The sequence below is a fragment of the Astatotilapia calliptera genome, chromosome 17, assembly GCF_900246225.1.
Source record: "Astatotilapia calliptera chromosome 17, fAstCal1.2, whole genome shotgun sequence".
NCBI classification, from domain to species: domain Eukaryota; kingdom Metazoa; phylum Chordata; class Actinopteri; order Cichliformes; family Cichlidae; genus Astatotilapia; species Astatotilapia calliptera.
In genome coordinates this window covers 5,137,871-5,149,972 of record NC_039318.1, presented here as the reverse complement: position 1 = coordinate 5,149,972, position 12,102 = coordinate 5,137,871, and the positions used below count along the sequence as shown (strand labels likewise).

The window sequence follows — 12,102 nt, the reverse complement described above, 5'->3', positions numbered from 1 at the left end:
AGGCAGGCACTACAACAGAGGGAACAGAGACGTGGGACCAGGGCAGACACTGACTGGACACGGGGATATAGCAGACAGGGGAGACAGCAACTAAGGATTACACAGAGACATAAACCACAAGACAGAACTCTAACAAAGAAACCAAAGACTAGAAATGATAAATAATATAATAAACTCAAAAAAACTCAGTGTATAAAGTGTGTAATGAGGGGTTTTACAGCCTTAAAACATCTATAATATTTTTAAAAAATAAAGCTGGCTACTTTGCAGATTTAATCTGTCGCAGGCTGTTTCCAAAACGTAACTCCTGCGATAAATGATGGACCATTGTGCAAGAAGTCCATTTACCATTTACCAAAAATCTAAGTTGTGTCAATTATGACTCATGAAACAGGACATGAAGTCATTCTTATTTAATGAAAAGTTAACAACGTAAAAGAAAATTTCTGAGCTTGTTTTGATGCATGAATACTTGTTGTTTAATTGAAGAAGAAAGGCGTGGTAAGATGCTTTGACATCATGATTTGACGAAAGAAGACTTGACTGTATGAATGATCATGCTGTAAAAATGTAAACACACCCAAACCTGATGTCACCTGTTCAGTATATAAAGTGCAGTGCTGCTCCTCAGCTTTAGTATCACAGTCCAGGGAAACTAATCTGCAGAACTGACCTGTTCATCACAATGAAGCTGCTGTTTTCTCTGTTTCTTCTCTGGGCACTCTCCACCACAGGTAACTACACTCATTTCACCTGCAGGTAGAAGGGAGTCTAATTTAAAGCTTTAAATCTTTTTTTATCTTACATTGTAATTTTTTTCCAAAGTTAGTGAGTAGTATTGACTCAACTGTAACCTGCTGTAACCCAATATGAACTTTCAAAACATCTCCTATTTGCTATATATTTAAATTGTGATGATCATTTCTGTATTCCTCTCCTGATTGCAGCTGGAGCCCTCCAGTGCCAAACCTGCACAAATTCAGCATGTTCAAGCACAGCACTACTTACATGCTCCTCATCGGAACCAATGTGTGTTACAGCTACCATTCTAGGTAATGTTTTCTCATATAATATTTAATATTTTCACTAAATTACATCCACTGTGAAGCTATTTGTGTTCCATCAACATTAACAAACTGGACTTTGCCTTTGTAGCTACTTCATCTGGAACTCCGGTCACACAAATCTACAAGGCATGTGCATCTTCCTTCCTGTGTCCAGCCGTAACCTCTCAGACATTTTCAGTCGACCTGGGTTTTCAAAGTGCTCTGGCTTCTGCTCAATGCTGCAACACAGATAACTGCAACTCAGTAACTCTGCCAAGTAAGTTAAATACTACATTGCTCATTGATGACAAAAGAATAATATAAAGAAATAAAAACAATAATCTGATGTTGTAAGAGTCTCTGTTCTGAAATGAAATGGCCTTCTTTTCTGTTTCAGATCCTGCTTCTCAGTCAAATAATGGTGGAGTATGCAACTTTTGTGACCCTTCCACTGGTCAGTGCTCCTCCACATTACAGTGTCAGGGAGTGGAGAACCAATGCTTCCAATCAACGAGTAAGTCTTTATGTTGTATCAGTTGTGTCATCGGTTTTCAATCAAAGATGATTTCAAATTCTTTTGTGATACTTCTGACATATAAATGAGCGGAAAATTTTAAAAAGCTGTTAAGTTGTTTTTTGCATGAAATATATTAAGCTTCCTGGAAAGTAGCCAATTTAAAACATATCCTGAAATTCTTCTTTTTCATCTGCAGTCAAAAGCAGCACCGGCACGTATCCAGGTTACGGCTGCGCATCTGCAAACCTGTGTGCAGCTGCTTCAATGCTGGGTTCTCTACCTTTCATGCAGAGCGTTGGTACAGTATCAGGTGTTGCCTGTTCTGCAGCACCAACTACAACTGCTGCCCCAACTACAACTACAACGACCACCCCAACTACAACTACAACCACCACCCCAACTACAACTACAACCACCACCCCAACTACAAGCACAACCACCGCCGCAACTACAACCACCGCTTTAACAACAACCACCGTCCCAGCTACAACTACATCCACCGCCGCAACCACAACCACTACCCCAACTACAACCACTGCCGCAACTACAACCACCACCCCAACAACAACCACCACCAATGACCCAACTACAACAACCGCCGCAACTACAACCACCGCTGCAACCACAACCACCATCTCAGCTACAACTACAACCACAACCACCATCCCAACTACAACCACCGCCGCAACTACAACCACCGCAACTACTACCACCGCAACTACAACCACCGCAACTACACCCACCACCACACCAACAGCTACAACCACCGCCCCAACTACAAAAGCCGCCGCAACTACAACCACCGCTGTAACAACAACCACCGTCCCAGCCACAACTACATCCACCGCCGCAACCACAACCAATGTCCCAACTACAACCACTGCCGCAACTACAAGCACCACCCCAACAACAACCACCACCAATAACCCAACTACAACAACCGCCGCAACTACAACCACCGCCGAAATAACAACCACTGCTGCAACCAAAACCACCGTCCCAGCTACAGCTACAACAATTGCCACAACTACAACCACCGTCCCAACTACAACCACCGCGGAAACTGCCACAACTGCCGCAACTACAACAACCACCCCAACTACAACCACCACCCCAACTACTACCACCGCCGCAACCACCACCACCGCTGCAACCACCATCCCAGCTACAACTACAACCACTACCGCAACTACAATAACCACCCCAACGACAACTACAACCACCGCGCCAACTACAACAACTGCCGCAACTACAACCACCGCTGCAACCACAACCACGATCCCAGCTACAACTACAACCACCGCCGCAACCACAACCACCGCCCCAACTACAACAACCGCCACGACTACAACCACCGCTGTAACAACAACCACCGTCCCAGCTACAACTACATCCTCTGCCGCAACCACAACCACTGTCCCAACTACAACCACATCCACAACTACAACCACCACCCCAGCTACAACCACCGCCCCAATTACAACAGCCGCCGCAACTACAACCACAACCACTGCCGCAACTACAACCACCACCCCAACAACAACCACCGTCGCAACTACAACCACCGCCGCGAAAACAACCACCGTCCCAGCTACAACTACAACCACCACCGCAACTACAACAACCACCCCAACAACAACTACAACCACCGCTGCAACTACAACCACAACCACCGCTGCAACTACAACCACCACCCCAACTACAACCAGCGTCCCAACTACAACCACCGCCGCAACAACAACCACAACCACCACCCCAACTACAACCACCGCCGCAAGTACAACCACAACCACCGCTGCAACTACAACCACCACCCCAACTACAACTAGTGCTACGACAACCACCACCCCAGCGACAACCATCAACCCAACAACAACCACCACAACTACAATCACCGCTCCAACAACAACCACTACAACTACAACCACCGCTCCAACGACAACCATTACAACTACAACCACAGCCCCAACTACAACCAGTACAACTACAACCACCGCCCCAACTACAGCTACATCCAGTATCCCAACTACAACAACCAGCTCAACAACAAGCATCCCAACTACAACCTCCGCCTCAACAACAACTACCATTGCAACTACAACCACTACACCAACTACAACCACCACCCCAACTACAACCACCGCCTCAACAACAACCACCGCTCCAACTACAACCACCGCCTCAACAACAACCACCACCCCAACTACAACCACGGCTACAACTACAACCACCACCCCGACTACTATCACTACAACTCCATCCACTACCCCAACTATAACCACCGCCCCAACTACAGCTACATCCAGTACCCCAACTACAACATCCGCCTCAAAAACAACCACCACAACTACAACCGTCACCCCAACTACAACCACGGCCACAACTACAACCACTACACCAACTACAACTACAACCACGGCTACAACTACAACCACTACACCAACTACAACCACGGCTACAACTACAACCACTACACCAACTACAACCACCACTCCAACTACACCCACTGCCTCAACTACCACAACCACTACCCCAACTACAACCACTGAAATTACAACCACTACCCCAACTACAACTTCAACTGCAGGATCAAGTACAACTACTGCCTCCACAACCAAAAGTGATGCTTGTTCCATCAGACTGGGAATGATCCATCTGCTGCTTGGACTCCTTCTCTTTACCTTTCATTGAAGTCTGAATAACACAAAAACAAACAAAAAAACATATGATGTCACAAACCTTTTCGAGATTTGAGTTGTTTAGAAATCACTGTTAAACTGAAGTCCATGAAAAAAGGTAATAGAGTATTGTTGAAGCAGACTTGGAATAAGTATGCAAGACTTCTTTGTTTGTTGGCATAGTCAATTGTGTCAGTTCAATACTTAATATTATTTATAATATTTATTTTAAATATGTGTTATATGCATATTGTTTTCCATGTATGTATATGTCTGGATTTTAGTTTATACCAAGTGGGTGAAACAAAGGAGTCCTTGTAATAATAGCAAAGCATGCTTTGTAAATAAAAGAAAGAAGCACAATTATATTTATTTATTGTTTATTTGTTTCCCTTTGTCCCTTTGATTTTCTAAATTTCTCTCTCTACTTAATCTGCTGTATATTACTTGTGATCAAGATACAATGAAGTGTTTCAAGGCCATTTCCTAAATCTGCTGTGTGACCCACGGGTCACACATGTATACCAGTCGGTTAAAATGGGTTTAATTTTAAAAATAAAACCCAAACAAAATTGACAGCCGCAGCCGCCACAATTTGTCAGATTACACCAGGTTAAAACAAATTAAAATACACCGCTGTATCGGGTCCTCGGCCCGCAGCCAGAAATCCACTCGGCAAAGCAGCAGCTCTGTACTCTGTAAATAAAAGCAGGAGATCACTTATGCTAGACAGTAAAACGCAGCGGGAGTATCTCTCCAATTATTTTGCTTTCATTACCTGTCCACAAGTTCGCGTCACACTAGAGCAGGGTGATATGACCAAAAATATTTATCACGATATACATTTGAAAATTTGCGATAACGATATAACTGACGAAAACCAGCTCTGCTTATCAGGGGCAGTTCTCAGGACTCACCTATCTCACATGCATTTGGTGCTGGGGAGGCTGCTGCTTACAATCCTCTGTACAGTTTTCATGACCATCAGCAGGGTCATCTTCTGGGAGGAGGGCAGGGAACTCTCCACCACAAATCTGAGTGATATTTTGCAGCATTCTCTATTGTCCAGCCTTTAGTACTTAAATGTTATAGAGTTTATACACTTACACAATAAGGCAATGATCCTCTGTCAGGACCTTGAGGTTTGACTGGAAAGTTCCATCATTCACCCGAGTTCCTTGGTCTCCACCCCTGGGCGGAGCCATCATCTCTCCTGCACTCCTGTACACCTGAGGCTGATTCTGGGTAATCAGGTTGAGGATTTAAGCTCCACCTAGACTCTCGTTCACCACCAGTTCGTCAACAACCTCATGTTGGTATCGTTTTTTCATGCTCTTGCTACTTCTTTTTTCGTTTACTTTGAGATTAGATTAGGACATTTGGTCAGGGAATTTTATTCCCATATTGATTATAGGGTGGGACCCGGGCATCAGATAATAAACTGGCGGTTAGAGTCCACAGTGATGCTTCCAGAGTTATTTAAAGTACTTAGGACGGGAAGTTGGACTTCCTAGGGGCGCAAAATGTTCTGAGGGTTATGCCTCCCCTCTGTTCCGGATGCGGGACATTGTCCTTGGGCAAGAGGGTTAATTCGGTTGGCCACCGCGAGCACTAGGGACACACGTTAATAGCTAGTGGTCAAGCACCACTTTACTTGCACCATTTGATGTCACACTTCTGATAATCAGTTGTCTGCTTGACGTTTATTCAGCTGTGTAAAAACTATAACTTTAATCACAGCCAAACCGATTTACTCAGGAACAAATAAAACACAGAAAAAAAGGCAAACAATTACATTTTTAAGTTATCCGAGTGACTTATATATCATGTTTAACCTGAGTAGCAAAAGAGCGGGGATCTGAAAACGATGAAGCCGCGAGTCCGCTGTTCTTGCCGGCTCGAGTGACCACTGCACCCCCCGGCTTGCTATCGAGCGGGTGGGTAACAGACGTCTCCGAAAACGTCGGCGCACTTTTTCAAATATGCGATGTCTTGATAAATCAAGCAGATATTTGAGATTTACACAGCTACATCTCGCCTGAAAATATGTTTTAAGTTTATTTTGTGACCCAGAAAGAGTAATAAGACTAATTTTAAAACTTAGCAGCGGCCGCCATTGTTGGCAGCTGAAATTTTGCTGGGCCGCGCTATGAATTCTGGGATATGGTGGGCCATGAAGGACACACCCGACCCAGCCTTCAAATTCGGGGAAATGAAGGACGCATTTGTTGGCCGCATTTGAAGGAGTCGACGATTTGGGACAGCCTTCGTCGCCTGACTGTGACGTAATTGGCCTTCAAATGCGGCCTCCGGAGGATGCAACCGACGTTTTGGGACACAGCGACAGACTCACAGGCAGGCACTACAACAGAGGGAACAGAGACGTGGGACCAGGGCAGACACTGACTGGACACGGGGATATAGCAGACAGGGGAGACAGCAACTAAGGATTACACAGAGACATAAACCACAAGACAGAACTCTAACAAAGAAACCAAAGACTAGAAATGATAAATAATATAATAAACTCAAAAAAACTCAGTGTATAAAGTGTGTAATGAGGGGTTTTACAGCCTTAAAACATCTATAATATTTTTAAAAAATAAAGCTGGCTACTTTGCAGATTTAATCTGTCGCAGGCTGTTTCCAAAACGTAACTCCTGCGATAAATGATGGACCATTGTGCAAGAAGTCCATTTACCATTTACCAAAAATCTAAGTTGTGTCAATTATGACTCATGAAACAGGACATGAAGTCATTCTTATTTAATGAAAAGTTAACAACGTAAAAGAAAATTTCTGAGCTTGTTTTGATGCATGAATACTTGTTGTTTAATTGAAGAAGAAAGGCGTGGTAAGATGCTTTGACATCATGATTTGACGAAAGAAGACTTGACTGTATGAATGATCATGCTGTAAAAATGTAAACACACCCAAACCTGATGTCACCTGTTCAGTATATAAAGTGCAGTGCTGCTCCTCAGCTTTAGTATCACAGTCCAGGGAAACTAATCTGCAGAACTGACCTGTTCATCACAATGAAGCTGCTGTTTTCTCTGTTTCTTCTCTGGGCACTCTCCACCACAGGTAACTACACTCATTTCACCTGCAGGTAGAAGGGAGTCTAATTTAAAGCTTTAAATCTTTTTTTATCTTACATTGTAATTTTTTTCCAAAGTTAGTGAGTAGTATTGACTCAACTGTAACCTGCTGTAACCCAATATGAACTTTCAAAACATCTCCTATTTGCTATATATTTAAATTGTGATGATCATTTCTGTATTCCTCTCCTGATTGCAGCTGGAGCCCTCCAGTGCCAAACCTGCACAAATTCAGCATGTTCAAGCACAGCACTACTTACATGCTCCTCATCGGAACCAATGTGTGTTACAGCTACCATTCTAGGTAATGTTTTCTCATATAATATTTAATATTTTCACTAAATTACATCCACTGTGAAGCTATTTGTGTTCCATCAACATTAACAAACTGGACTTTGCCTTTGTAGCTACTTCATCTGGAACTCCGGTCACACAAATCTACAAGGCATGTGCATCTTCCTTCCTGTGTCCAGCCGTAACCTCTCAGACATTTTCAGTCGACCTGGGTTTTCAAAGTGCTCTGGCTTCTGCTCAATGCTGCAACACAGATAACTGCAACTCAGTAACTCTGCCAAGTAAGTTAAATACTACATTGCTCATTGATGACAAAAGAATAATATAAAGAAATAAAAACAATAATCTGATGTTGTAAGAGTCTCTGTTCTGAAATGAAATGGCCTTCTTTTCTGTTTCAGATCCTGCTTCTCAGTCAAATAATGGTGGAGTATGCAACTTTTGTGACCCTTCCACTGGTCAGTGCTCCTCCACATTACAGTGTCAGGGAGTGGAGAACCAATGCTTCCAATCAACGAGTAAGTCTTTATGTTGTATCAGTTGTGTCATCGGTTTTCAATCAAAGATGATTTCAAATTCTTTTGTGATACTTCTGACATATAAATGAGCGGAAAATTTTAAAAAGCTGTTAAGTTGTTTTTTGCATGAAATATATTAAGCTTCCTGGAAAGTAGCCAATTTAAAACATATCCTGAAATTCTTCTTTTTCATCTGCAGTCAAAAGCAGCACCGGCACGTATCCAGGTTACGGCTGCGCATCTGCAAACCTGTGTGCAGCTGCTTCAATGCTGGGTTCTCTACCTTTCATGCAGAGCGTTGGTACAGTATCAGGTGTTGCCTGTTCTGCAGCACCAACTACAACTGCTGCCCCAACTACAACTACAACGACCACCCCAGCTACAACTACAACCACCACCCCAACTACAACTACAACCACCACCCCAACAACAACCACCACCCCAACTACAAGCACAACCACCGCCGCAACTACAACCACCGCTTTAACAACAACCACCGTCCCAGCTACAACTACATCCACCGCCGCAACCACAACCACTACCCCAACTACAACCACTGCCGCAACTACAACCACCACCCCAACAACAACCACCACCAATGACCCAACTACAACAACCGCCGCAACTACAACCACCGCTGCAACCACAACCACCATCTCAGCTACAACTACAACCACAACCACCATCCCAACTACAACCACCGCCGCAACTACAACCACCGCAACTACTACCACCGCAACTACAACCACCGCAACTACACCCACCACCACACCAACAGCTACAACCACCGCCCCAACTACAAAAGCCGCCGCAACTACAACCACCGCTGTAACAACAACCACCGTCCCAGCCACAACTACATCCACCGCCGCAACCACAACCAATGTCCCAACTACAACCACTGCCGCAACTACAAGCACCACCCCAACAACAACCACCACCAATAACCCAACTACAACAACCGCCGCAACTACAACCACCGCCGAAATAACAACCACTGCTGCAACCAAAACCACCGTCCCAGCTACAGCTACAACAATTGCCACAACTACAACCACCGTCCCAACTACAACCACCGCGGAAACTGCCACAACTGCCGCAACTACAACAACCACCCCAACTACAACCACCACCCCAACTACTACCACCGCCGCAACCACCACCACCGCTGCAACCACCATCCCAGCTACAACTACAACCACTACCGCAACTACAATAACCACCCCAACGACAACTACAACCACAGCGCCAACTACAACAACTGCCGCAACTACAACCACCGCTGCAACCACAACCACGATCCCAGCTACAACTACAACCACCGCCGCAACCACAACCACCGCCCCAACTACAACAACCGCCACAACTACAACCACCGCTGTAACAACAACCACCGTCCCAGCTACAACTACATCCTCTGCCGCAACCACAACCACTGTCCCAACTACAACCACATCCACAACTACAACCACCACCCCAGCTACAACCACCGCCCCAATTACAACAGCCGCCGCAACTACAACCACAACCACTGCCGCAACTACAACCACCACCCCAACAACAACCACCGTCGCAACTACAACCACCGCCGCGAAAACAACCACCGTCCCAGCTACAACTACAACCACCACCGCAACTACAACAACCACCCCAACAACAACTACAACCACCGCTGCAACTACAACCACAACCACCGCTGCAACTACAACCACCACCCCAACTACAACCAGCGTCCCAACTACAACCACCGCCGCAACAACAACCACAACCACCACCCCAACTACAACCACCGCCGCAAGTACAACCACAACCACCGCTGCAACTACAACCACCACCCCAACTACAACTAGTGCTACGACAACCACCACCCCAGCGACAACCATCAACCCAACAACAACCACCACAACTACAATCACCGCTCCAACAACAACCACTACAACTACAACCACCGCTCCAACGACAACCATTACAACTACAACCACAGTCCCAACTACAACCAGTACAACTACAACCACCGCCCCAACTACAGCTACATCCAGTATCCCAACTACAACAACAAGCATCCCAACTACAACCTCCGCCTCAACAACAACTACCATTGCAACTACAACCACTACACCAACTACAACCACCACCCCAACTACAACCACCGCCTCAACAACAACCACCGCTCCAACTACAACCACCGCCTCAACAACAACCACCACCCCAACTACAACCACGGCTACAACTACAACCACCACCCCGACTACTATCACTACAACTCCATCCACTACCCCAACTATAACCACCGCCCCAACTACAGCTACATCCAGTACCCCAACTACAACATCCGCCTCAAAAACAACCACCACAACTACAACCGTCACCCCAACTACAACCACGGCCACAACTACAACCACTACACCAACTACAACTACAACCACGGCTACAACTACAACCACTACACCAACTACAACCACGGCTACAACTACAACCACTACACCAACTACAACCACCACTCCAACTACACCCACTGCCTCAACTACCACAACCACTACCCCAACTACAACCACTGAAATTACAACCACTACCCCAACTACAACTTCAACTGCAGGATCAAGTACAACTACTGCCTCCACAACCAAAAGTGATGCTTGTTCCATCAGACTGGGAATGATCCATCTGCTGCTTGGACTCCTTCTCTTTACCTTTCATTGAAGTCTGAATAACACAAAAACAAACAAAAAAACATATGATGTCACAAACCTTTTCGAGATTTGAGTTGTTTAGAAATCACTGTTAAACTGAAGTCCATGAAAAAAGGTAATAGAGTATTGTTGAAGCAGACTTGGAATAAGTATGCAAGACTTCTTTGTTTGTTGGCATAGTCAATTGTGTCAGTTCAATACTTAATATTATTTATAATATTTATTTTAAATATGTGTTATATGCATATTGTTTTCCATGTATGTATATGTCTGGATTTTAGTTTATACCAAGTGGGTGAAACAAAGGAGTCCTTGTAATAATAGCAAAGCATGCTTTGTAAATAAAAGAAAGAAGCACAATTATATTTATTTATTGTTTATTTGTTTCCCTTTGTCCCTTTGATTTTCTAAATTTCTCTCTCTACTTAATCTGCTGTATATTACTTGTGATCAAGATACAATGAAGTGTTTCAAGGCCATTTCCTAAATCTGCTGTGTGACCCATGGGTCACACATGTATACCAGTCGGTTAAAATGGGTTTAATTTTAAAAATAAAACCCAAACAAAATTGACAGCCGCAGCCGCCACAATATGTCAGATTACACCAGGTTAAAACAAATTAAAATACACCGCTGTATCGGGTCCTCGGCCCGCAGCCAGAAATCCACTCGGCAAAGCAGCAGCTCTGTACTCTGTAAATAAAAGCAGGAGATCACTTATGCTAGACAGTAAAACGCAGCGGGAGTATCTCTCCAATTATTTTGCTTTCATTACCTGTCCACAAGTTCGCGTCACACTAGAGCAGGGTGATATGACCAAAAATATTTATCACGATATACATTTGAAAATTTGCGATAACGATATAACTGACGATATAATTGACACTAGACAAAATACTTTACAACTCCACAATTTTATTAGTGCAAAAAAACCCATCAATGTATTTTCATTCAAAAACTGCAGTCGTGGTGCTTTCGATTGTACTCAGAACTCAGAAATTCTGCCTTCTGAATAGGAAGATGTAGGCAACACCAGACTGCAGATGAGCTGCATACAGGTCTGGACTGGGACAGAAAATTGGCCCGGGCATTTTGACTAGAGACTGGCCCACCATTATAGGAAAAATCTTAAAGCCTTTGAATGAAAACAAACGCTGTTGTGACAGTGATGTACACTGTTTTGATGGTATATATGCATCAATCTATCAATCGTTTGTTGTAAGATTCAGATAATTATTTTTTAAAAGCTAGACATTTT

General features: G+C 44.3%; 1 protein-coding gene across 1 annotated transcript; it reads left to right on the top strand.

The window, feature by feature from the left end:
• Positions 1–606: 606 nt before the first annotated feature.
• Positions 607–11,195, top strand: LOC113009429 (mucin-2-like). The gene is made up of 11 exons (XM_026147707.1): positions 607–734; positions 948–1,052; positions 1,156–1,323; positions 1,444–1,560; positions 1,760–1,939; positions 1,991–4,253; positions 7,542–7,646; positions 7,750–7,817; positions 8,038–8,154; positions 8,354–8,460; positions 8,575–11,195. Exons 1-11 carry the CDS (start codon positions 686–688, stop codon positions 10,852–10,854), a joined length of 5,559 nt encoding a protein of 1,852 aa, XP_026003492.1. The 5' UTR covers positions 607–685; the 3' UTR covers positions 10,855–11,195.
• Positions 11,196–12,102: the final 907 nt, after the last annotated feature.

What these genes read in the sequence shown, in the direction of transcription:
- LOC113009429 (XM_026147707.1), top strand. Translation starts at nt 686, where the DNA reads ATGAAGCTGCTGTTTTCTCTGTTTCTTCTCTGGGCACTCTCCACCACA. An exon ending in CTGGGCACTCTCCACCACAG is followed by an intron (nt 735 to 947) that starts GTAACTACACTC and finishes TCCTGATTGCAG; the next exon opens with CTGGAGCCCTCCAGTGCCAA. An exon ending in CAACTCAGTAACTCTGCCAA is followed by an intron (nt 1,324 to 1,443) that starts GTAAGTTAAATA and finishes TTTCTGTTTCAG; the next exon opens with ATCCTGCTTCTCAGTCAAAT.